The 23,777-nt window shown below is 56.5% G+C and overlaps 13 protein-coding genes across 13 annotated transcripts; 8 read left to right on the forward strand and 5 right to left on the reverse strand.

Moving 5' to 3' along the window:
* The first annotated feature begins 9 nt into the window (after positions 1–9).
* Positions 10–1,625, forward strand: DL89DRAFT_19683 (uncharacterized protein). The gene has a single exon (XM_040883975.1). It carries the CDS (start codon positions 245–247, stop codon positions 1,211–1,213), a length of 969 nt encoding a protein of 322 aa, XP_040747815.1. The 5' UTR covers positions 10–244; the 3' UTR covers positions 1,214–1,625.
* Positions 1,625–2,904, forward strand: DL89DRAFT_19710 (uncharacterized protein). The gene has a single exon (XM_040883977.1). It carries the CDS (start codon positions 2,037–2,039, stop codon positions 2,802–2,804), a length of 768 nt encoding a protein of 255 aa, XP_040747816.1. The 5' UTR covers positions 1,625–2,036; the 3' UTR covers positions 2,805–2,904.
* DL89DRAFT_19709 (uncharacterized protein) lies at positions 2,905–4,287 on the forward strand. The gene has a single exon (XM_040883976.1). It carries the CDS (start codon positions 3,005–3,007, stop codon positions 4,010–4,012), a length of 1,008 nt encoding a protein of 335 aa, XP_040747817.1. The 5' UTR covers positions 2,905–3,004; the 3' UTR covers positions 4,013–4,287.
* On the reverse strand, positions 4,177–5,313 carry DL89DRAFT_19788 (uncharacterized protein). Its single transcript, XM_040883978.1, has 2 exons — positions 4,590–5,313; positions 4,177–4,391 (listed from the first exon to the last, which is right to left on the reverse strand). Exons 1-2 carry the CDS (start codon positions 5,029–5,031, stop codon positions 4,342–4,344), a joined length of 492 nt encoding a protein of 163 aa, XP_040747818.1. The 5' UTR covers positions 5,032–5,313; the 3' UTR covers positions 4,177–4,341.
* DL89DRAFT_254417 (uncharacterized protein) lies at positions 5,293–7,690 on the forward strand (the record flags this gene model as incomplete). The annotated part of the gene is made up of 4 exons (XM_040885273.1): positions 5,293–5,362; positions 5,458–5,568; positions 5,606–7,152; positions 7,181–7,690. 4 exons carry the CDS (start codon positions 5,293–5,295, stop codon positions 7,688–7,690), a joined length of 2,238 nt encoding a protein of 745 aa, XP_040747819.1.
* Positions 7,691–8,174: 484 nt separating this feature from the next.
* DL89DRAFT_254418 (uncharacterized protein) lies at positions 8,175–8,633 on the forward strand (the record flags this gene model as incomplete). Its single annotated transcript, XM_040885274.1, has 1 exon — positions 8,175–8,633. The coding sequence occupies one exon, from the start codon at positions 8,175–8,177 to the stop codon at positions 8,631–8,633; it is 459 nt and encodes a 152-aa protein (XP_040747820.1).
* A 1,302-nt stretch (positions 8,634–9,935) lies between these two features.
* DL89DRAFT_264437 (uncharacterized protein) lies at positions 9,936–10,487 on the forward strand (the record flags this gene model as incomplete). The annotated part of the gene is made up of 2 exons (XM_040886249.1): positions 9,936–10,254; positions 10,388–10,487. A coding segment is annotated over exon 1 (239 nt), but the record flags the coding sequence as incomplete, so codon positions are not given.
* Positions 9,936–11,911, reverse strand: DL89DRAFT_232022 (MFS general substrate transporter). Its single transcript, XM_040884919.1, has 2 exons — positions 10,388–11,911; positions 9,936–10,254 (listed from the first exon to the last, which is right to left on the reverse strand). Exons 1-2 carry the CDS (start codon positions 11,847–11,849, stop codon positions 10,238–10,240), a joined length of 1,479 nt encoding a protein of 492 aa, XP_040747821.1. The 5' UTR covers positions 11,850–11,911; the 3' UTR covers positions 9,936–10,237.
* A 423-nt stretch (positions 11,912–12,334) lies between these two features.
* On the forward strand, positions 12,335–13,303 carry DL89DRAFT_254421 (UPF0029-domain-containing protein; the record flags this gene model as incomplete). The annotated part of the gene is made up of 1 exon (XM_040885275.1): positions 12,335–13,303. The coding sequence occupies one exon, from the start codon at positions 12,335–12,337 to the stop codon at positions 13,301–13,303; it is 969 nt and encodes a 322-aa protein (XP_040747823.1).
* An 862-nt stretch (positions 13,304–14,165) lies between these two features.
* DL89DRAFT_219383 (DUF1212-domain-containing protein) lies at positions 14,166–15,356 on the reverse strand (the record flags this gene model as incomplete). Its single annotated transcript, XM_040884387.1, has 1 exon — positions 14,166–15,356. The coding sequence occupies one exon, from the start codon at positions 15,354–15,356 to the stop codon at positions 14,166–14,168; it is 1,191 nt and encodes a 396-aa protein (XP_040747824.1).
* A 1,985-nt stretch (positions 15,357–17,341) lies between these two features.
* On the reverse strand, positions 17,342–19,197 carry DL89DRAFT_320093 (uncharacterized protein). The gene has a single exon (XM_040891182.1). The coding sequence runs from the start codon at positions 19,023–19,025 to the stop codon at positions 17,433–17,435; it is 1,593 nt and encodes a 530-aa protein (XP_040747825.1). The 5' UTR covers positions 19,026–19,197; the 3' UTR covers positions 17,342–17,432.
* Positions 19,198–19,298: 101 nt separating this feature from the next.
* On the forward strand, positions 19,299–20,342 carry DL89DRAFT_264440 (ICMT-domain-containing protein). Its single transcript, XM_040886250.1, has one exon. The coding sequence runs from the start codon at positions 19,346–19,348 to the stop codon at positions 20,213–20,215; it is 870 nt and encodes a 289-aa protein (XP_040747826.1). The 5' UTR covers positions 19,299–19,345; the 3' UTR covers positions 20,216–20,342.
* On the reverse strand, positions 20,193–23,763 carry DL89DRAFT_264441 (uncharacterized protein). The gene is given in 6 exon segments (XM_040886251.1): positions 20,193–21,825; positions 21,845–22,566; positions 22,649–22,785; positions 22,864–22,916; positions 23,126–23,449; positions 23,481–23,763. The coding sequence occupies 6 exon segments, from the start codon at positions 23,630–23,632 to the stop codon at positions 20,265–20,267; spliced, it is 2,949 nt and encodes a 982-aa protein (XP_040747827.1). The 5' UTR covers positions 23,633–23,763; the 3' UTR covers positions 20,193–20,264.
* Positions 23,764–23,777: the final 14 nt, after the last annotated feature.

Below are 23,777 nucleotides of genomic sequence, written 5' to 3' on the forward strand. Positions count from 1 at the left end.
ACCCACTCTGCAGCTGACCCGCAAGGGATCTGGTGGTGCGAGGTTTCTGGAAGCAGGGAGGTTGTCACCTTGCTTTTCACTCTCTGACTTTTCAGCACCACATACCCACACGGCCCAGCGTATATGAAGAGCGTGGTGTGGGCAATGGTGGCTGTCGACAACAAGCGTCACAGACAGCTTCACTCACACATGAGCACGGTATTCTCAAAAGCACATTCTTCTCTTCACAACCGCACACTCGTAGATGCCGGCACTACTAGCCAGCTGGAGGCACAAAAGGAACACCAAAGCCGGCCCATGGCCAGCGCGCTGCAGCGGGTTTCGCACCTACTGCTGCACACCTGGCAGCTCGTCCAGCAGCGCTGCCTTGGAATCAGTGGCCGAAGATGACGCCAGCGCCACGCCCGTGTCAATTCACGGCATGGACAAAGATGCCGATAAGCAGACACTGATGGTGGCAGCAAGCCCGCACCAGTCCGAGAATCCCGAGATCCCCACCACCTCGTCGCACAGGCCATCGCAGATCCGTACCTGTCCGATCCCAGAGAAGCTCCGGCTGAAGATGCTGGACACACCGGGTGACTCAGCCGGCAGCAGCTCGCCCACCGTCGTGTCACCTACGCACTGGACAGCGGATGCGATGCGCGGCAATGTGCAGGACGGGCCGCGAGTCAGGCGCCGCGGCACAGTGAGCACGATAAGCAGTAGCGTGAGCAGCACTAGGAGGGCATCGAGGTTCAGCGTTTCGGCCAGCGATAAGCAGGGCATGTCACCAGGCGCCGCTGACCAGATGCCGCTTGAGCGCGGTATCGTGACTGCGACGCCCATTGCACGGCGCACCAGCTCGCACAACACCGACTTGTCTACGCCCAGTGCCACGCCTACATCGGTAAACAAGGACGCAGCGTCGGTCCTGTCAAACGCATCCGATGATCAATCGGCGCTGTTGGCAGGATGGGATGCTACAGCTACTACGGCGCGGCTGCCGTCTCGCTCCCGCAACCGCAGCCGGCGATATAGCGTATTCGATTTGTCGTATGCCAGCCAAAAGTCAACCAGCGACGCCTTGGCAGGCTCACAGTCCACCATTGACCAGGATACGGCTGGCGAAATGATCGGGTCGGCGCAGTCCCGCCGCAAGTCTTCACTAAAGTCAAACTCTGGGTCAGCCACGTCGATGGACACCAAGCAGGAGTCAGCGGGTGCGGCCTAGTGGCAGATCCAGCTTTGACCTTGGCGCCGACGAGATAGCGGCTGTGCGGTACTCTGCCGACAGCCCACTGGCCAGCTCGTCAGGTATGTCCAGCAGCCAGGCCAGCAGCCAGCCGCTGTACGTGCAGACAGGCATGGTGGCCCGACGCATGCACAGTGAGCGCAGCTCGCCCAAACACACGCGCCGCCCATCGCTTAACACAAGTGCAGTGTCGAAGCGAAGCAGTATGGAGAGCAGCCTACGGCAGTTGTCGCGTCAGCCCACATGCGACATCCGATCACGATAGCGGCAGCAACAGCGGCAGCATGCGTGGGCGGCGGCGCCCATTCTCTTCTGACCTCCATGCCTCGAAATCAGGCCACTCGGCAGCAAACATCAACACTCTGGCGCGGCTACGTGTAAGTGGGCCAGCTGATTCCAGCAGCTGGCAGCAATACCGGCAGTGACGCGATGACGCCTGGCGAGACACACCCGCTGGCCAAATCGTACATTGGGCTGGCTCACACGGCTTGGTAGGATCCAAGTCCCGCCGCGGATTGGTCCGGGCTCCCAAGCACTCTGCCCGCCGGTCAATTGCCGATGGCGGCTTGTTTGAGTGTGACGGAGACGACGAGTTAAACTACCATGGGGACACAGATGATCACGATAACGCAGATCTGGACCTGCCGCTGCTGCGGCATACCTGCGTCGACGCCCGATATCGTCATGATGCCCCTGCACCCTACGCAGTCCGGTCAACCATGCATGGCCAAAAAGCCAGACGCATTTTATGAGCACCTGCTGTCGCTGTCACGCAGTGTGAAGGCACATCGTTGGCTTAAGGATGCCACGCAGCTACATCCAAGCACCTTTGTCCAGGCGCGACAGTGCTGAGACCTCCATTGAGCCGCAGCCGCAGAGTCAGTCGGTAACCTCCACACCGTCGCCACGCATTGGCGGGCTGACACGACGGGACACGGCATCTACTATCGATGCGCCTACTAGCATTGGGCGGGTGCGGTCTGGGAGCCAAAAGCAGCCTGGCACAGTGCCTCGATCGACTGCGCGTCGGCGGCAGCACAGCCAGTTTGCACATGACCCAGCAACTCAGATCCAGTGGCCGGTGTGGACTGACAGCATCAACATGCCCGGTACTCCTACAGGCTCGTTGGTGCATAGCCGAGTGCTAAATATGTGGGCTCGGATATCTCGCAGCTGGCACCATGCGCATGGCCACAAGTACAGGGGCGAGCACAGGCGCGACAGCTCATCCAGCTACTTTGGGCTGCCAATCAAGCCAAGCATGACGTACGGTGAAGGAACAGTGGCTCCAGGTGTAGCGTTACGGCCAGTGCCGCAGGTAATGCCGCCGCCGGCTGTCGACTCTGAAAACGGGCTGCATGGCAGCTCAGCAGCGGTCATCAGTCAGCTCCTGATGGAGCCCGCTTACTTGCAGCGTGGGTGCTCAGAGTCTGGCCGCCGTGAATCGCCCAACGACGCCTTTTCAGCCATATACCACATATCCAACTACTCCAGCGTGCAGTCGCCTCACGAGTCATCGCAAGCGTCAGTACCCGTATCAGCTGTACAAACCCGAGATGCAGTCAGCTAGTTTGGAGCCAGGCCTGCAGACGTTGAACTAAAGGCGCCAGTACTATCAACCAGCAACTAGTGCCGGTATCCGCAGCACCCTGTATTCGTCTCCACCACGCACTGCGACCCCGGGCCAGAGGCAACTGGTGCCTGTGCGCGAGCATTCGATGGAGGACCTGCACGAGCGCACAGAATCGCCGCTGCGCCGGAGTACTAAAGATGCGGAGACAAGCTGCGCTCGCCATCCCAGGCGCGCAGGAGAAATACACGTGGATGCTGGCGCGCGTGGACAACCCTGATGAGGCGGTCGAGGTTTTGCTGAACTTTGTGTCCCGGCTCACAGTGCGGCTTGCCAAGGCCAAGACAGAGAGCGAGGAGGAGCTGATCAGCATCATCCAGAGCCTGGGCGAGTTTGTTGAGGAGGGACTTAGCTACGTGAGGGACGAGGATGCCGGCGAGTTCTACGATGATGAGTATGAGTCAGACACTCAGTTCCCTGAAGTATCTGCCTTTGACTATGACCAGGTCGATGATGCCGACACTGAGTCTTTAACCGGTTCGCCGCTACAGATCGCACCGCTCTATGGGGCGGACAGAAGGGCTCGCTTGACGCCACCGCCGCCGCTGGTGCCGAGAAACACGTCGGTTACGGCTAGGGCGTTGCCACACAAGCCTGCCGATACACACACGACGACCTGGGAGCTCAAGCATCTAAACCGCAAGCTTCACGATGTGCTTAGCTTGCACAACTCTACAGCCGCCAGCGAGTACGGATCGGAGCCCACTGAAGCTACCAGAACTGCAGCCAGCGGTGCGCCTAAGGTAGGCGATGGTGCCAGCGGCCCGGGAACCAGCGGTTCATCGCTCAGTACAGTCGACTCGAGACTCGAGCGGGTCGCAGCACAGGCTGTGCCGTCGTCTACGCACAAGCTCAGTCGCTCGCCATCCATCCGTCGACTGGCATTTCTGAAAGCCTTGTCCAACAACACCACCACCAGCAACAACAACAACAACAGGAAGGGTGAGGGATCTGATACGGATAATAGCCATCCGCAAGAGAACTCTCACAACCACCACCACAAGCATCATCATAATAGCCCAGGCAGTGGTCATCACAAGAATGAGGGTATCCAGCGCCACCCTCTGGCAACATCGCGCACATTTGACGACACTATTCTTATGTGTAACGACGATGGTGTGTCAAATGAAGGCGTGTCCAGGGTATGAATCGCTACAGGCTAGTCGATTGACGCCTGACATTGCTGCTGATGCAGCTGACACGAGTGTCATTTCGTCGTTTTCGTTTAGTAGCCAGCCGGCTATTCCTGAAGTTGTCGTTTCATCTGGCCCCGCTGTCCGCCGCAACGAAACACTGCCGGTAATGTTGCCCTCATGGTTGAGCAGCACAACACAGTCCGTCACATAACCCGGGGCACAACTATACGGTGGACGAGGACTGGCACTGTTGCACCTGGTGGGTCCAAGCCGCAACCAGGTGTTTCATTCCCAGCCCTTAAGCCAAGTCGCTCGCCATCAGCAGAGATTGACGGTAGCATTCACTCGTGGTCTTCTCCATCCCAGCATGAGTCGCCACTAGGACGAGCCAGGGCACGCACGTTCGATACTACCGGAGATGTTCGGATCTGATGACTCGTATGACTCAGCCAGCAGCTACAGCAGCGATAACGCATTCCGGCGTAGTATGTCGCGCTCGTCAGCCTACTCTGTAGCATCGGCCAAGTCTCTGCTCACATCGCCGCTGATTGCAGAGGACGAGTTCAAAGCCAACGCCGTTCTTGCGTGCCATCATGGAGCTGGTCAATATCATTGGCCATGTTGTGAGCATGCCAGCCCGGAGATATGCTGCGGCCCATGGCTGGCCATATGCTAGACGAAGCCTTGGATGCTGTGGCTGCAGACGACTGAGATCGAGGACCTTGTCGATGAACGGAGTCGGATTGCTGCACTGATGCCCACGGAGTTCTGGGTGCAGCGGCCTGACGGAGATTGGCGACCAGTGGCTGTCGCCGTCCGATGGAAGATAGCAATGGTATGCAGCCTTGGCCTTGCCGGGGTCTGTTCCTCCGCTCGCTGCTGGCAATATCGTCGCTCAACCGCATTGTCATGTGGTATGGCGCCGTGCGGTCAATGTACAGCGAGGACATCGTCGATGAGTTGGACCGACGGTCGGAGCTGATTAGAAAGCAGGAGAGTGGCGCCGATGCTGATGAGCAGGCTTTGCACATTGACTTTGGTGCAATGAATTTAGGCACTGCTGGGGTGCCAGATTTCGGCAGCCAGTTTGTGGAAACGCCAGCTGAAATGGAAATAGGCACGCCCAACAGCGGCTTGCCAGTTGTGCCGGATGGTGTTTACTGTTGACGAGCGCCAGTCTAGCATCTACTCTAATGACCCGGCTCTGGTTACCATTTCATCTTCGCCAGACCAGCCACCCCAGGCGCCTCGCTGGGCTCCTGGCGTGAACCCGGATTCAAGCAGCCTGCAGAATGCAGCCTACGGCTGACAAGGGCTTGAACATGCTCATGGAGGTGTCCCTGGACTGGCCACATCCGGTACGTGAGTCCGGCATGGCGCCGGCTGATCGGCTCAGATCCAGAGGCGCTAGGTAGACCAGCCTGTTGGAACTGTTATCATGCCCTCTGACATACCAGTATGCCGTTCGGCCGTCGAGCAGCTGCTTGCCGACAAAACACGTACTGTGGAGATTGGCTTCAGCGTCTGCACGCCCACTCCCAATGTCGTTGTGCATGTCGAGGCCAAGGGTATGTTGATCTACCATCGGCTGCGCGATGAGCCTAGCCACATTCTCTGGGTACTGCGCTATATCGAGTCTTCGTCGCCGCGCGTGCCATCGCCGCCGTACAACAGCTGCGAACTGTCGACAGACTCGTCCGATTACTCGACAATGTCGCGATCCCACAGCCAGTCCGAGCCGCAAAGGCAGCCAGCAGACTAGCCAGCAGATGTCGCCGTCGGTCAGCCAGCTTGGTCCGCTGGGGCAAAGGCCAGAAGAGTTTGAAATCGAGGACTCGATGCTCCCGCGTCGAGACGATGGTGTGGATGCTCGAGGAGAAACCACCCCGCCATCGTCGCCATTGGAATCTATTACATGCCGGATCTGCGACCGCGCGATCCCAGCAGCCTACTTTGAAGAGCACACATGGCTGTGTGCGCGGTCGCATCGCGCCGCCATGGATGTTGAGCAGCAAAACGACAAACTGTCGGATATGAAGACCAAGCTGCATGCATGGTACCCTGGCTGTAGTATCATTGAGCTGGAAGAGCTGGTACATGGTGAGACCGATGCTGCTGATGTGCAGCAGCATGCTGAGTTGCAAGCTGCAGAGATCGGCAGCCCGATGTGGGAGACGCTGGTGGGCGAGGCCAGCGAGGCTATTTCGGGTCTCTCGCACATCTGCTATGTGGCCATGACCCTCGACACCTTTGATGCGACCCCCAAGTGTGATATCCCAGAAGAGGGTTCCAACACGTCATCCATTTCGTCTCAGGCCGGCGACTTTATTCGTTCAGAAAGCTGGCTGGAGACGGAGCGGTTCAAGCTCCCTGAGCTTACCTTTGTCGACCCGTGCTTTGATGAGTTAGCCCAGGCGGCCATTCTAGCCATGAGGGCGAAGCGCGACGCTATCGATAGCTTGCAATACGCGATCATTGAGGCATCCATTGCATGCAGCAGGTGGTTGATTCCGGTTCAGGATATAATCGATGAGGTTGCTCCGGTTGCAGCTGCAAAGCTTCCAATGCAGAGCTCACCGGCACCCGCGGGCGTCCTGGCGGCTTCAGCACCTGACAGCAGCAGCACTCCTCACCTGGGCGGCTATTGCGCAGCGGCTTTCGTCGGCAAAGCATTGCGGCAAGTGCATCTGCGAGTCCAAATGCTGCGTCTGTGGGAAACGACAGGCAAGAAACCAGCGGGCCAGAAAAATCGCCAAAATCTTCACCATTGGCGTTTGGACAGCGTTGTGCCCTCGTCTATCAAGCCCGCTGCCGACAGCTCGTCGCAAACACACAACTCCCCAGGATCACTTCGCATCACGACATCTAGTTTACACCCGTCCAAGTCGCACATTCCGTCAACCGTAACCATGGGCATGGGCAGCAGCGCATCATACCTGGTAACGCCCACGATCCCGTCGATCAACGACTTTGTTCTCCTGAAGCCAATTAGCAAGGGAGCCTACGGGTCGGTGTTTCTAGCCAAGAAACGCACGACCGGCGAGTACTACGCGATCAAGATCTTGAAGAAGGCAGACATGATAGCCAAGAACCAGATCAGCAACGTCAAGGCCGAGCGCGCAATCATGATGGCACAGACCGGGTCCCCGTTTGTAGTCCGGTCTGCTGTTTACTTTCCAGTCGCGCACCAACCTGTACTTGGTCATGGAGTACCTGAACGGTGGCGACTGTGCTTCGCTGCTGAAATCGATTGGCGCGCTGCCTGAGGACTGGGCCAAGCAGTACCTGGCTGAGGTTGTGCTGGGCATCGAGGACCTGCATGGGAGAAATGTCGTCCACCGCGATCTGAAGCCAGACAACCTGCTGATTGACTGTGACGGTCCACTTGAAGCTGACGGACTTTGGGCTATCCAAGCTCGGATTCCTGGGCCGACGTGTCGACCAGCAGCAATCGCTTGCAAACAACCAGCACCTGGAGTAGCTCGCAAGGAGATGAATGCCAGCGGGCATAGCGAACTTGCAGCAATGGAGCCGATCAGCACAGGTCGGGTGTGGCAGCCCTATGTGGCGAACCCAGTACGGACTCCGCAGCAGTTGCTCACTGAGACACCACTAGCTCTAGCGTCCAACCCCAGTCGCTGGATCATCAGACCCGCATGCAATGGCACCTATGGCGCCGTCGCCAATTAGCCTGCCGCCGAGCAGCGCCGACTACTTCTACCAGCGCACACAGACCGCCATGCCCCTTCCGTCAATTGCGACCCCGCCACCAATGAAACGCGAGTTGGGCTGAGGACTCCAGCAGCCCATCGGCGCCCATGACGTCCAAGGCGTGTGTCGATGCTGAGGGAGGCTGTTGGACCCCCTGGTTTGAGCTCTCCTGGAGCCAGCAGCCACGACTGCCACCAGTAGCAGCAGCGGTTCAGCGAGCAGCTGCGCGGCTAGTGCCCAGCGATGCTGGCCACACACATACGAAACGCCATGCTTTGGGTACTCCCGACTATATTGCCCCAGAGAGTATCCTTGGACTGGAGTCTGGTGAGAGCGTCGACTGGTGGGCGTTGGGAGTCATCTGCTATCGAGTTTCTCTTCGGCTGTGCCGCCGTTCCATGATGAGACCCCAGAAAAGGTATTTGAGAACATCCTGTCGGCTGATATCGACTTTTACGACGAGATGCGCGAGGAGCTGAGACAGGAGAAGCGCGATGAGCGCCAACTTCGCGAGGAGCACAAGATGCAGGCTATTGCAGCTGGTATGCCTGTTGATGATGATGACGATGATGGCGACGACGACGACGATGTTGGTATTCCTGATATTTCACCTGAAGCACGCGACTTCATCTCAAAACTTCTGACCCGCGATCCGAAGCGCCGGCTCGGCTACAATGGCGCTGCTGAGGTCAAGAGCCACCCGTTCTTCCAGTCAGTCAACTGGGATACGATCCTGGATGCACAGCCGGCGTTTGTGCCTCAGGTCGATGACATCGAAGATACTGAGTATTTTGATTCGCGTGGTGCCACGCTCGACGAGTCTCACAAAGAGGAGGAGCAGGAGAAGCCAAAATCCACACTTGGTGGTGCCGGTGCAGGCATCCGATTTCGTCAACCAAGTCAGAGGATCTCCCACCACTGACCTCGATCGAGGGCGCACCGCTCCAACGCTACAAGACCACACCAGCCAGGCTATCCGAGGAGCCTGAAACGCCAGAGGATATCTCGTGCGAAGGAGCCACGGGCGATTCCAATTGCAAAAAGGACCAAAGATGAGGACGATGTGCCAGGCGTTGGAGGACGACCCAGAGTTCGGCGGATTCACGTTCAAGAATCTGCATGCCCTGGAGCAGGCCAACTTTAACGAGATCATCAAGCTGCGGCGCCGCTCGACGCTGATGGATATTGCCAACCACCCACTGATCCGCAGCGACACACAGTCGTCCACAGCACACAGCTCGACACTGGAGACCCCGCCCAGCATGCACCCTGTACGGCGCCATGGCTCGTTCCTGACCAGCAGTAGTGGCACACAAAGCATGCACAGCGTGCAATCGGTTTTAGTCGATTCACCACGCAGCCGCCAATCCCTCAGCCTGCTGTCGCCGCCACCACCAGCTACGCTCCACCATTTAAACACAGTTGCAAGGCATTCCAGCGAAGGCAGCGTCATCGGGTTTGTTTATTGACACTAGCCGAAGCCCAGAGAGCGGAATACGGGCTACCAGTCCACCCAGCGGTGTTCCCCTGGCGCGTGCGGCTACTGTAGGCAATATCGGCCACCGCTTGCCACAGCCGACTGATCACCGCGTGCACCATGAGTTTCCGCCATGGCGCCGGGTCATATCAGGTTCGTCGAACGGCAGCAACCACTCCGGGAGTTCTGGCAGCCACAGTGGAGTAGGCAGCCCACAGTGCATTTAGTACCAGCACTGACATCACACCCACCACGCCCACCATGCCCTCACTTACCACTACATCGGCATTCACCATTCCAATGAATGTACGTGCGTCTTCTACGTCGCTCAGCCGGCGAGGCAGTCTGCTGAATCCGCGCAATGAGCTGGCCACGTCAAGTCGTGGTGCCAGTGGCAAAGCAGCTGCCTCCGATCATCTGCAGACAAGCAACATGCCGCTATCAATGGCTGGCTCGTCGTCATCGACGCTGACAGTCCAGACCCCGCCTGTCTCAGGCCAGACCCTAAGTATGAGCAGTGCGACTGCCGCCCCGCTGGCCATCAGTACAATCAAGCAAAGCGTGCCGATGCAGGCACCCCGTCAGCGTACAGACTCGTCAGCCAGTGCTATGGATCAGCCACGCGTGCCGTTCATGAAGAGCCGCATCTGTCTTGTAGCTGATGACAACCCAGTGTGCTGCAAGATCATGGAAATTCTGCTTGCCCGCCAACATATGCAGTGCGTGGTCGTGCGCAATGGTGCTGAGGCTATCCGCTGTGCCATGGGGCGCACTGTGTTCCGCGCCATCTTTATGGATGTTGGTATGCCAATCGTTGATGGCGATGAGGCTACCCGTATGATCAAGTCCACATTTAATGCGAACCGCGATACGCCGATCATTGCCATGGCCGCGTATGACGACGAGGCCACTGATATCCTGTATGACAAGGACCATCGTCAAGCCCATTCACTGGGCTGCAGATCAAGCACGCTCTGGCGCCGCACCACAACAAGAAGTGAGACTTCGTTTGATGTTTGTCCTGGCTGGTGCGCAACTGCATCTGCCGTCTATAACACATATCTGCCAAGTAATGTTAAAATCCTGCCAATATGGCCCAAAATGGATCAAAATGGTATTAGGGAGGAAGGGATAACCATAATGGAGGCCAAACCAACCCTTAAATGGCACCATAGGCGGGAAAGTCCTGGGTGTGGTGGCGGGGTGGTCATTCTCTAGATAGTCGATCTCGTCTTGCGGCATTCCAGATATATCGAGCGGATTGGTTTCTTTCTGCCTGTTACGAACAGAGATTATATAGTGAGAAACAAGGGAGACGACAACCGTGAGACAGCCAGCAAACATATTCATACCGTGCCCAAACAGGTAGCGCGGTGCATCCTTGTTGCGGTAGATGTACGATGTGCAAAGGCCGCCCAAACCACCAAACATGATATCCACCGCACTTGAAATGGCAGCGCGCGTTGGGCCACCGACGTTGCTCATGATCCACCCAGGACCGATGCTGTGGCCGCCAAACCCGCCAAACGACAACATGCAGAGAGCAACGATCCGCGCTGGGTTGTTGGTGACGCTCAGTAGAATAGCTGATGCAACGATGAGCCAGAATGCGCAGAAAAGCGAACTACGAAAGTGGGAACCAAACCACTTTGGATAGAAACGGGCAAGATGGATTCCGACGAAACCGCAGATTCCTGGTGCTGCCTGAATAGCCTGTGATGCACCGGCGCTGAAGCCCATCTCCTTGACAATAATCGAGGAAAATGTCAAGATGGTGTTGATTCCAAAGTTGGAGCAAAACATAATGAGCGCCTGGGAGTAAATGAGCGGATCGCGGGCATGGTCGAGCAGACGCTTGCGGCTGATCTCCTTCTTACCGCCCTCGGCCTGGTCCTGTGCCATACGCTGGCTGATTATCGCCTTCTCCTCTGGCTTTAGGATCCAGCTCTTGTCGGGATAGTCCGCCAAGAAGAGGTACATGATAAATCCGTATCCAGCCGTGACCAGTCCCTCGATGAAAAAAATCCACTCCCACCGCTTGAAGCGCGTGTTGGTTATTTTGCCAATGCCGGTTGCAATTGGTCCGCCGATGACTGCCCCAGTAGCGAATGCCGAGTAGAAAAGACTAATGCGCGATGTAACCATCTGGCGAGGGTACCAGAGCGTGATCAGCATTAAGGCACCCGGCGTCGCACCGCTCTCAGCGGCACCAAGGAACAGACGGCACAGAATCAGATCGGTCTTGTTCTTGGCGAAAGCCATGCACATGTTAATGATGCCCCACAGAACAGTGAGAAGAGAAAGCCAGTGCCGTGCTCCAACCCTGCGCAGGGCCAGGTTGCTTGGAAGCATGAGTAGAAGGTATGTCGGGTACATAATGCTGGCGACGACGTTGAAGTCGGATCCAGACAGCCCAGTGTCCTTCTCAAGACCAACGACTTTGGAAAGCCCAAGGTTTCCGCGGTCCATCGAATTGAGCATGTTGCTAAGGAATAGCACAAATAGAAGCGTTGCGTCTACCTTTCTAAAGGCCCACCTGAGCCTGGGATCGTTCTCGTCAATGGCTGCTTTCTCCTTGACTTCGTCAGTATATTCGGGCGACGCAATGGGCAGTGGCTCTGTGATAGAGTCGCTTGGCGGGGTACTCAAGTCCAGCATCATTATAGCAGCAGGATAAATAGAAGACTTGGATAGACTAGTGTGGAATGTAAAGTGAGCGTTTTCAACTGACATTCAGTTGCGGAAAACTAAAGTACACATGAGACAGTGGCTGTGGACCGCCACCTCCGTCATTGTGTACGTATTTAAGGGAATGGATATTGTCTTTTCGTTCGCATCTGAGCGCTGGCTTGTGGATAGAGAAGTGCTGAGGTGGAGAAAGCAGGTATAGCTGACCGGCGAGGGAGATGTAGGTTTCATCATTATGCACTACTTTCGATAGCTTGTAGGGATTCGGCTATGAGGATGCAATTCAGGACCACAGGTATCCTGCTGAAATGCGGGCTAACGATTGCCCAAAACAATGTGTAACTGCATCTTACAATCATTTGAGGGGGGGTTTTTGGTATGCCCAAGAGCTGCGGGTTTCACAGCCGATTACACCTCTCTGTTATTTACACCTATTCAACTACGAACCACAGGACGCAATGGCAGACACTGAGGATAATCGGCAACGACAGCAGGACGAGATCCTAGCTCTAGTAGCAATTTTTGGCGATGAAGCAGTCAAAACAAGCGAAATCACAGGCGACAGCTCGTTTGAACTTTATGTGCCTCTCGACATTTTGGAGGCCCAGGCCGATATACGCTTCCATTTACCAGCAACATATCCGTCAGAGGACCCGCCGGTGTTTGAATGGCTTGCATCACACGATCTACGGAGCCAGTCCAAAGACAAAAAGCCTGGATATGTGTATCCAGAGCGGCAGCTGTCGCTGACCGCTGGCATGCGTGAGGATGTCGCGGCAGAGCTACGGCGCATCTGGGACGAAGACCTGGGCAAGGACGTTGTGGTGTTTTCATGGGCATCCTGGCTGCCGGAATACCTGGAGGCGCACTGGCCACATCCGCTAGATCCGATCCCCCTGCCTTCCGACAACCAAGCAACCAAGAATTCGCCTCAGCCTGATCTTGGTGGCAGCACGGCAGGCGAAATGGCACAAATGAGCACAAAATCCCAGTACGCAGGGCCAGAGATCTACACGGGACTGCCGCTGGAGATGAAAAAGAGTGTATTTGTCGCGCACATCGCTAGCGTCACCAGCAGCGAGGATGTGGTAATGGTGCGCGACCGTCTGCTCGAAGACAAGCGAATTGCGCAGGCAACACACAACATTCTAGCATACAGAATCCGTCTGGAGAACGGCTCGATCTGCCAAGACAACGACGATGACGGCGAGACGGCTGCTGGGAAAAGACTTGGGCATCTGCTGCAGCTGCTTGAAGCTGAGGATGTCATGGTTGTCGTTACCCGGTGGTTTGGTGGCACGCACCTGGGGCCTGACCGGTTCAAACTTATAAACAATGCTGCGCGGCAAGCATTGGAGGACGGCGGGTTCCTAACCACAAAGGATGGGGCAAGCAAGGCACAGTCGAAGAAGGGAAAGAAGAATTAGACGCTTTTTATTCGGAGTTTGAATCGGATTCTGATTCGGAGATGTACTGGTCCCAGCGTGAGGACTCATGGGAGATCTTGGGTGCGGGCTGGGCTGGAGCAGGTCTCTGGGCAGGGACCGAGGTCTGAGCAGTCGAACGAGTACTCGCTACAGGCTGTTTGTTTTGCCGGAGGTTCGCCAGGGCCGCGGAAAGTGAAGTGTTTGCTGTGATAGGTGTCGCCGGTCGCTCATATGGCTTACTGCGCACCGTTAGTGATGTTCTGGCTCCGGAAACATCAACAGTTTTTTTTGCCGCAGTTGGCCTACAATTCTTCACTTCCTTGCTAGGGGCTGGTCCCAGAGTGATACGGCCGGATTTGTCCAGTTGTTGATCATCGGTCGCTACATCGTCAGGCTCGTTCGCGTCATCCAAATACCGATTCCATTTGGATCGAGGGATATCGCCGTTGGTATTCTGCTCCTGGCTCTGAACCATTTGCGAACTGGATGATAGCGATGGAAGACATGACATCATTTGCTGCTTAACTTGGTTTGTTTGTCCACTCTTCATGTTCATCTCCATGACGATCGGACGGCAGTCCTTGGACGCAGTTGACTCAAAGTATACACGTTTTAGGCTTTGCTTTAGGCCACACACAACGCAAGACCATTTCTTGGTTTTCTTCTCCTGCTGAGTCTGGAACCGAGCACACTTGTCCTCGGCACAGCGCACGACCTGGTAATTGGGCATTCTCAGAAGCAATGGTATATATAGACAAAAAAATGCTGTGGGTTACAGAGGCAAAAGCTTTTGATGATCTCGAAAATATATGCGCGTTTAGATGATTACATACTATGGCAATATGGATATCATCACTCATCCTCAGACAGTCAGCAGCGCCGAGTGCTTCTTGCCACGTGGGTAGACTACAAATGTGCTGGCAAACAACCCAGTCATGATGCTCAGCGACGTGCGGATCATCTGTACCGCCAGCTGCGTGCTCGATCCCGAAGCAGTGAACATGGACAGGATGCCACGCACACCAACGCTCCCTGGTACGAGGATCATCATGCCAGGTAGCATGACTGCGTACGCATTGTGCTTGAACAGCTTGCTCCACAGGTTGGCCACCAGGCCGAGCACAAACGCGGCAACAACCGGCCCGATAATCGTCAGCTGCAGGTGCATCACTAAGTACCAGAACACGGCGAACATGGCGCCGCCAACAATAACGCACGCGTGCCAGTCGCGCGGGTGCACGTTGATCAGGAGGCAGATGCTGCAGATTGAAACAGGGAAGGTTAGCCACCAGTACCACTGAGAGACAGGGCTACAGGTGCCTGTATTCATGTCTGGAACGCGTCCTGGCCGCGAGAAAATCTCCACAAATATGTTGTTGCCCAGCTCGATGCCAAATGCGATGATGAATGCCAAGACTAGCGCGTAGAATACGCGGATCGTGCCAGCGTGCATGTTGCGCGCTGTCAGCTCGATGACGCCCGTAGTAAGAACCAGGCCGGGCAGCAGGACCACGGTGGCGGATAGTGTGACGGCGGCAAAGCATAGGTGGCTAGGGAAGATTGTAGCAACAAAGCCAGACAGAATGCTGACCGAGACCTCGAACAGGTTTGTGTAGCCCTTTAGTCGACCGGCAACCAGATTCAGGCACCCGATGACGATGCCAAGGATTAGGGCTGCTAGCGAGTCCCACCACGATCCACTAAAAGCCAGTAGGCACACGGACCACGACGCTAGTCCCCAGTCAAGCACCTGCCAGTACCAAGCGAACAGGGGTGGTGCGCTCATGATGCGGTCCAGCTCACCCAGGGCTTCTTCAACCGTCATCTTGTCGCGACTTACACGCCTGAACACGCGGTCGGTTAACTCGAGTCGGTGCATATCATAGCCGTTCGGGCAGCGGATGATCTTGGTCTCCGTAGTGGACGTCGCCGTATCCTCAATCGAGATCAGGACCAGCCCAGGAATGGTTGTGAACGTGGCAGTGATGCACAGATGCCGTGCCATCCGCAGCAGATTATCTTCCAGGTGGTGCAGGGGCGCACCATACTGCATCATAGCCTCTGCCAGCAAGCAGAGCAGGCGCTGGTGCAGCAGCAGCTTCTGGATTCCCTTCATCAGCGCCCTGCGTTTGGCGTCTAGAATGGCCGCCTCCTTTTCATGAGTCACAGACGTCGGTGTAGGTGCAATTGTGTCCAGCAGGGGTCCATGGCGTCTCATCCAGTCACCCATGTCGTCGATGCTGTTGGCGCGTGAGATGGCTGGCGAGTTGATCAGCGATTGCAGGCCAGGTGTCGACAGTGCATATGGCAGAAACTGCGTCAGGTTGACTGCATTGAACGGCGCGCGCATGGCGGGCGGTGTCTTATTCGCTGGCGCCGACCCGCTGGTGTTTGTCTGGTCAATCGCATTTTTTTCGCTGGCAAAGGTGACCTTCTCGTTGAACTCTGCAGGATCTGTGGGCTCCTCAAGCACACTAGCCCTTGTGCTTGCATGGCGTGATGCTGCCGCTGGTTTAGCAGGCACTGTGGCCAAATTTGGCTTTGTCACCGATGTCTCACTGCTCGCGACGTTAGGTTCTGCGTCAGGCTGCACCGACTGCCTGTGCGATCTGTTTCTGATACGTGACAGGCTGGAGGCGTGTAGCTGGTCGCGCAGTTTCTGGATCCGCCGCCGCCGCGAGCCCGTGCCATGCTGCATCCGCCGCTTCTGCTCCATATGCTTCTGGCCCAGCCGCTCGCGCTGCTGGTCGATATCGGCAAGCTGCAGATAGTGCGACAGCAGACCTGGGTTGTCTGCTCCAGCAGGCGCGCTGCTGGTGGGCGTGTCGATGTCATGTTCGACAGCCGCAACATCCAGATGAATTTGTAGTGGCCGCTGCACGCGTCCAGGTCCTGTGCGTTGCACGGAGCTGGTGGCTGTAGGGTCTGGCTGCAGGCGGGCTGCCAGCCGCGACAAATCACGCTCGAATGGACCAACGCGGGCCTCAGCGTGCCGGTCGATCGGCGCAGGTCTGTCCATGTACGTCGGTTTGCTGCTGATTGTCTCCAGCATGCTGTCTGACGATACGCTGCTCAAGGACTCCTCGGATGGGCGCGGGCTCAGGGAGGGGAGGGAGCTATCGCTGGAGTGGCGAGAGACGAGTGGCGTCGACCCTGGAGCAGCGTCCCCGGAATGCTCCTTCTCATTTTCTGGCTGTTTGGCGTCGGACCTGCGCTCAGACATAGTCCGTGATGTCTAGAATCAAGGGTAATGTGTAAAAGCAATACTAGGGCAAATACTGGCTAAGAAGAATAGTGATGTCAGCGTAATGGCGTGGATGGGTCTGTGCAGCTGTGCATAAGGAGGGATAGGAAATAAAATGAGGAAAGAAGAAGAGCGTCCTGAGATGTGGGTAGGACACGAAGGAATCGGCAGACGGGCGCGGGACGGAAAATAGCTTAAATAGCCCTTGCCATTTCGAGTCGTACCTGGCGCGCGCGCTTCTACAAGCTGACAAATGGGGTTAGATGTCTAACCAAACAAGGAGTAAGGCTGCCGATGCTAGCCATGCACGCCCTCCATCAACGCCCACCAAGTACCTCAAACAACTAGTCGATGTCCATGAGAACGCACAGCTACGAATACGGAATCGAGCTGGCCCGTTTGCTTTATCTTGCAACAGCGTCATGAACACTCGGCGCACTGGTTCTTTTTGTTCACACCGTCCCAAATAAGGAAGGTGCAGCCCCGAGTCAGTGAAAGCCAGCATCGAAATCCCGCCGTGGACCGAGGCTCTTTGCGAGAAAATTCTTCGCTACTGGCCCCACCAAAAAAAAGCTGACGGAGAGATAGAGATGCGTTGGGTCGATAAAGAGATCAGACAGAAGCAGTGGAGTGAAGGAGGCAACCGAGGTGAATTGGGCATTGACATACGGCCATTGACCCCGCACCCCCGTGTTCATTGACGTGTGCTGCGCATATGTCTGCGCACCTATATGCAGAAGCACTGCATCAGCCACACACGACGACACAGGCTGCCTGTGGCGGGATTTCAGGTTATTTTCTCAAACATTGTTCGATTTCAACAAAGCCATTGTAATGGTCGCTGGAAATCCGATCCCAGACACAAAGTATCCCACTGCCCTATCTTTAAATCAGCATGGCGGCGGCAAACACCACAGCAACCTGCGTTGACGCCAGAGCCAGCATGGAGACAGATCCCGCAGCGCTGGTACCCAGCGAGCTGCCCGACGAGCTGCGGTGACCAGATGAGCTGCCGCTCTCAAGGTCCTCGAGCTCCGAGTCATCGACCGTCGGCACCCGTCCGTTGTTGTTGCTGGGTGTGTTGATGTCGGTGGTCTTGTCCGCGCACGAGTCCGCCTTCGACGACGGCTTGGCAGTCTGCGTATCAAATCCGTCAGCCTTGCACTGCTTCTTGTCTTCATAGTATGCGTTAACGGCGTACGATGCGCGCACAGAGACGTCGCAGAACGCGTAGTGTCCGTACTCGCCCTTGGCGGTGTTCGTCTGGATCTCCGAGCACGACACGTCCTTGCACACGTTGCCGATCAGATCGCCCGCCTTGCCAGCATCCGAATCCGTGACGTTGCCCTTGATCGCGCACGAGAACGAGCTAGAGATGCACTGGCAGCTGGCAGACGAGGGCGTCGGTGGCAGGATCTTGGGAGCGACATGCCATGTGTCAGTAACGCTGGGGCACGAGGGGCGCTTGGCCGAGGACTGCTTGTATTCGCTCATCTTGACACCCTTGGGGGAGACCGCCGCCAGAGCCTTCTTGAAGTTGTCGTAGTCATCAGTCTTTTCGACACCAGTCTTGCCGTACGTGACCGATGCCAGGCCGTAGTTGTTGGCCTCCTCTGAGTACTCGTACATGAAGCCGCCCGAGAACACAGTGTCCATGTCGCTGCCATACAGGGATCCAACCTCAGGGAACTTGCGCGGGCGCTGAGCGTTGCAGCCGTACTCGGTCAGCAGCACGGGGACCGGGTAGCTGGCGTACTGCTTGACAAACTCTTCGTACCCGGACGTCTCAAACGTCATGTCGCCGCACCAGTTGTACAGGTTCATGCCATAAAAGTCGACGTTCTCGGAGTTGTTCTCACTGCACACAAAGTGGGCTGCCAGCTGGTCACGGATCGAGGGCTCGTCGTTCGACGCATAGCCGACCGGCGTTGTGATGTTCTGCTTCTTCAGGTACGCCTTGATATCGCGTGCCGCAGCCTTCACAAAGGCAGCCGCCGGTGTCGTCTTATCGTCATTAGTGACCTCGTTGCCAATGACGTACGCGGCCACATTCTTGTAGACCGAAAAGTTGTCGACCTTGGCGCGGAACTTGGCGAACAGATCGGTCGTCCACTCCGGGTACGCCCGGTTGATAGCGTAGCTGGGGGCGGGCACGTCCAGAACCACGTAGATGCCGGCCTTCTCCAGGGCAGCCATGCACACGTCGTGGTTCTTGGTGTAGTCGGTTTGGTACACGCGGATGGCGTTGATGCCCAGGTCCTTGAAGGACTCAATGTCGCGCTTGCATCCGACCGTGTCGGCCAGCGGGTCGCGGTTGTTGGGATCCGGCTCGCCGTTCTCGGGCTGGTAAGCCAGACCCTTGAAGAAAAACTCGTCGCCGGTCACAGAGTTGAAGAACTTGTTGTCCTTGATCACAATTTTGTCCAGAGCGACGGCACTGCCCAGCAGTGCGGTCAGAGCGAAAATTGAGACACGCATGGTAAACAGGAGGTGGGGGAGGAAGAGAGTGAGGGCAATAAGGTAGTTCGTGAAAAATGGAAGGTGGAAGAGAGGAAAGCAAAGGAGAACGAAAAGACGAGAGAAGAGGGAGCACGTTCTATTTACTTGCTGTTCGTGACAGTTTCATAGTGGGAAATAGAACACAAACCCCCAATGGCGATCGGACCAGACAGCGAGGCTGATGACATGTGGAACCAAGCGGTCCTACCCAAACTTTCAGATGCAGGCGTTTTTTCTCTACAAACTGGTGCGCTTGTTTACTGTGCACCCACTCATTTTTCGCTTTTGAATTTTCCACAATGGCAGACGACGATGCCCGGGCAGCAGCATTCACGCCCCGAGTTGGCCTCTTCCGGCGTCGCCCGCACACCACCGACAAATGGTACACGCCGGTAGTCTCGCTCGACTACGAAATTCACTCTGCCCACAACATTGCACTGACAGCCTGTGGTCTCGGCATTTTGATCGGTCTCGGTCTCTCTGCCGCTATGACGCTTGGCTTCACGCACTTTGGAGTCCTCGGGCTCTACATAGCCGTGGCTGCTGTCTACCACATGCTTGAGTACCTGAGCGTGGCCATGTACAATCCGACGCGCGTCACCATGGAGTCCTTCATGTTCAATCCCGACGAGGGCAACCACTATTACAAGGCGATGCTGGTGTCAATTGCAGAGTACTGCATCGAGTCGTACTTGTGTGGGTCGAGCAAGGCGCCAGGTGTGGTGACCTGTGCTGGTCTGGTGATGGCAGTGCTTGGCCAGGCAATGCGTACGCTGGCGATGGTTACAGCGAAATCGAGCTTCAACCACTATATTGCGAATCGGAAGGAATCTGACCACCAGCTGATTACACATGGTGTGTACAAGTACGAGAGGCACCCATCGTACGTAGGGTTCTTCTTGTGGGCGGTCGGACTGCAGATTATGCTGAAGAACCCGGTATCGGTAATTGGGTTTGCAGCAGTGCTCGGGTACTTCTTTTTGCGGAGGACGAGGTATGAGGAGCACACGCTGAGAGTGTTTTTTGGTCCGCAGTATGACAGCTACTGCAGGCGCACCGGCACATTGATTCCATTTATTGGCGATACCAGCGTCGCACGGGAGCCAGTAGACCATGAAGACGATGACGTTGATGTTGATTCGGTGGATGAGGATGTAGAGAGTTCTTAATAAAAGGTAGAGCAGTCTTTTTTTTTTTAAATTATGACTATAACGGGCTTCAGTCTAGGACCATCGGGACCAGCTCATCTAGCTGCGAGTCTGGCTGCCGCCCACTCTCTGGGAAGTAGAACAGCAGTGCATTGTAGACATCAGCCCTTTCTTTGCGCAGCAGCTCGTGTGAGGGCGCCGGCTTGACCACACTCTGGTTCGCTGAGATCTGGAACAGCGCCGTGCTCAGTGCGCGGAATGAGTGACTCTCGCTGGGATCCGAGTGGTTTACCAGCGGCGAAACGCACTGCTGCAGATATGCCAGCGCCTGGGCTGTGCCTCCCTTTGATGTCGATGCAGTGGGCGGACCAGAAACAGTCATTCCAAGGCCAGGGATTGGCTCTGGCTTCTCGTCCATCAGATTCGGGCTTGGGATGGCCGACGCCTTGATCTCGTCCACACAGTTGGGCTGGCGCTGGCTTGCCAAGCCTGCACACATGTCAAGGTAGCGACGCTGGCGTACCAGGTAGAGGGCACGGCGCAGAATGTCCTGGGGGCTGGGTCTCATCATGCTCATCTCCCATGTATCGTTGAAGCGGGCGCTCTTGTTGGTTGGCCAGTTCGGGTTGCCGCCAAACATGAAGTGCTTGCGTGTCTGCCGGTCATATACCCAGTCTTGGGCAAACCGTGCCGACGGGTATGAGCCGGGAGCCATTCCGAGTGCTGCAGGGCTGCGTGCCGAATGGTACACCTCTGTCCACGTCTCTGTAGGGATATGATAGCATAGCACGACCATCAGGACGCACTCCTCGACAGCCTTGCGCTGGTTATCTCTGCGGCTAGATTTGGGGCGCATGGTCGACATTGTCGGCGACACAGTGTACCGCACGCCCGAGTCCATGATGCTGGAGCATGGCAGGAAGCCGGCGCCCGACGAGTACGACGCATAGGCGCCCTGGGCAGCATGCAGCTCCGCTGTCCCCATGACGTCGCGGCTGCGCATCGACATCATCGACTGCAAGGGCAGCGCACTGCTGCTCTCGTTTTGCACCGACGCCATCACGTAGAGCTCCTGACGCTCAGTGTCCAGAGTGGTCATGACCGAGCGGCCGTCCTGCACCAGGTGGACGTGGTGCGGGTGGATCTCGCTGGCCTCGGGCGCCATCAGCGCCGTACGCTGCGGCTCCATTCCCGTGGTATAGTGCGGGTGTTCGGCGAGGTACCGCTGCTGCGTTGCTGGCTGCCTCGTGCCCCATGTGGCCATCAGGTCCTGAGTGCGTTCGTAGAACGTGTTGCTGGCAATATCGTAGATGAACAGATCGCCGGGCGTCGCCACGTCGCGCTTGCTGGACACGACATACAGGCGCTGCAGCTGCGGATCAATCGTCATCGAGTGGAAGTACCTGCCACGCACATGCTGGTCCTTGTCATGCATGTGGGCGTCGGGTTTGAGCATGGTCCAGGCATGCCGGCGCAGATCAAACTTGTACAGTCCGCTATACACATAGTCAGTGTCGCTGTTGTTTGGCTGCAGGACCTTACCGCCGTACACGTAGATGCTCGAGAACCGCGGATCGAACACCATCTGCGCATCAAACACCAGCTTGGGCCCGCCAAGGACCTCCTGTGTTCTCCGACAGCATCAGCCACTCGTCACGGATTGTGTCATAGCAGTACAGGTCGTTTTCCAGGCCGATGTTGGCTCGGTGCTCGTGCTCGACGTAGCGCCCCATGATGTAGAGGCACTTTGTGACGCTGTCAAAGCACATCGAGTGGCACGAGCATGGGCCAGGTCCGCCATGGTCCCGCGTGTTGCTGCTGATGCACGTCCACCGGCCTGTGTCCATCTTGAACACCCACAGATCGCCCATGTTGTTGGCGCCATCCCACCCGCCGTACAGATATGCTTCGCGGTTCTCGGAGTCCACGCACATCTGGTGGCCGCCGCGCGGCGATGGGCATGGATACAGCTCCGGATCCGCGGCCGTACCCCACTTGGCCCGGTACGGAATCTTGGCAATGCAGGTGCCAAAGATGCCTGACTGCTCAGCGCGCTGGAGAAGCTGCTCAGCACGATCATAGTCGGCTTTGTCAACCAGGGCCTCGTGCAGCTGTGTCAGAAGCGGAGTCTCAAACTGCACGTTTGACTGCTGCTGCAGGGCCTTGAAGGCGTCGGTGTAGTTGCGTTCGCGGAAGAACTTGAGGCACGATCTGACCACCTCGCGCTCCTTTAGCTGCTCAAAGTCACGGATGATGGGCTGCATAATCTGAGGATCCATGGTTCCGCGCAACTCCACGTACCAAACACTGAAGTTGAACTTTTGGTCGTGTGCTAGCAACGGCTGGATCTTGATGTACTGGCACGGAATGTACTATTTGCGTTTTTCTGTTTAGCAGTTGTGCTGCATGCGGGCAATGCTGCCTTGGAGAGAGCAGTGGGGCCAGGCTACTTACATATCCACTAAGCCTCTGCTTGACCGATATTGTCTCGGGCTCGTTGTCGTTGCGTAGTCCGCTGTAGAGCAGCTCGGTCATGGTGTCCTGGTTCATGCCGCCAAAGACCTTGAACTCCTTGAGGTTGCATACATGGGCTACGGAAAGGGGAGATATCAACACACATGTCGCCTGCCTCAGCGCTTCATCCTACGTTTCGCTGTGTATGCACTTACTCTTGTGGAACTTGCCGAATTTTATCGATCCTAGAAGAGCCCAAGAGCAGAGGCTCGCCCCCGTGCCCGGAGAGCGTGCAGACGTGATATGAACGATTAGCAAGAGAACACACAACGGAGAGGGCAATCTCCCCTCGCATCCAAGAGAATATCCACTGCAACAGAGCGCACAAGCGACCGTCATTCAGCCATGCGCACATACAAATGCAGTACAAATCGCCTGCTGCTAGAACAAAGTGACAATCTCATGTGGCCTACTTACTGACAAGCGCTGGATGCTCGAGTCCGCAGCGTGATGTATTGCCGGTGGTTGTTGGCATTGGTCGACCACCTCGACGCCTGGTCGTGCGGTCGATCCACCTGAATGTTATGTGGCAGGAAATTGGCCGAATGGCTCGACCATGCGTGGATCTCGTAAGGCAACACGTCATACTCGGTACGCAATCCCTGTCCGTCCACCACGCCATCGTACCCGCCGCACATGCCCATGTCCTCCTCTGCCTCTACGTCTTTCGCCAGCGTGGCAGGGAAATACGTGCGAGACACTGATGTGGGCGACATCCACGCAGGGAGCCCTGGCATCACACTCGGCGCTTTGGTGTCGTCTTTGGACCAACGGCGAGATAATGCGGTAGTTTGCGTTTGTCATGAACGGCGTCATGTTCATGCTTTCAGCCTGGTGGAATGGTGGTGGCTGCTGGCTGGGGTTGCACGGTGCTTCTGTGAAGGACGACGAGGACGACGACGCGGTCATGCCGACGCTGCTCATTCCGGCTATAGGAATATTGCCCGACGGACGGCGTTCGTTTTGTCGACATTTCCAAGAATGGAGGAGGGTATGAAAAGAGGAAATTCAGCTCTAGATAATAGAAAAAAGTGCAGTGAGAGAGGAGAGAGAGGAGAGAGAGGAGAGA

This window comes from Linderina pennispora (assembly GCF_002104995.1).
Source record: "Linderina pennispora strain ATCC 12442 chromosome Unknown DL89scaffold_1, whole genome shotgun sequence".
In the NCBI taxonomy this organism is placed as follows: domain Eukaryota; kingdom Fungi; phylum Kickxellomycota; class Kickxellomycetes; order Kickxellales; family Kickxellaceae; genus Linderina; species Linderina pennispora.

Coding starts and splice junctions, on each gene's coding strand:
- DL89DRAFT_19683 (XM_040883975.1), top strand. CDS start 245: ATGCCGGCACTACTAGCCAGCTGGAGGCACAAAAGGAACACCAAAGCC.
- DL89DRAFT_19710 (XM_040883977.1), top strand. CDS start 2,037: ATGCCACGCAGCTACATCCAAGCACCTTTGTCCAGGCGCGACAGTGCT.
- DL89DRAFT_19709 (XM_040883976.1), top strand. CDS start 3,005: ATGCGGAGACAAGCTGCGCTCGCCATCCCAGGCGCGCAGGAGAAATAC.
- DL89DRAFT_19788 (XM_040883978.1), bottom strand. CDS start 5,031: ATGTGCAAAGCCTGCTCATCAGCATCGGCGCCACTCTCCTGCTTTCTA. Junction 4,392..4,589: donor TATTGACCAGCTCCATGATG/GCACGCAAGAAC, acceptor ACGTGCGTGCCC/TGGCTCGTCCTAGTGGCGAC.
- DL89DRAFT_232022 (XM_040884919.1), bottom strand. CDS start 11,849: ATGATGCTGGACTTGAGTACCCCGCCAAGCGACTCTATCACAGAGCCA.
- DL89DRAFT_320093 (XM_040891182.1), bottom strand. CDS start 19,025: ATGCGTGTCTCAATTTTCGCTCTGACCGCACTGCTGGGCAGTGCCGTC.
- DL89DRAFT_264440 (XM_040886250.1), top strand. CDS start 19,346: ATGGCAGACGACGATGCCCGGGCAGCAGCATTCACGCCCCGAGTTGGC.
- DL89DRAFT_264441 (XM_040886251.1), bottom strand. CDS start 23,632: ATGAGCAGCGTCGGCATGACCGCGTCGTCGTCCTCGTCGTCCTTCACA. Junction 23,450..23,480: donor AACTACCGCATTATCTCGCC/GTTGGTCCAAAG, acceptor CAAAGCGCCGAG/TGTGATGCCAGGGCTCCCTG. Junction 22,917..23,125: donor CGAGCATCCAGCGCTTGTCA/GTAAGTAGGCCA, acceptor CACGGGGGCGAG/CCTCTGCTCTTGGGCTCTTC.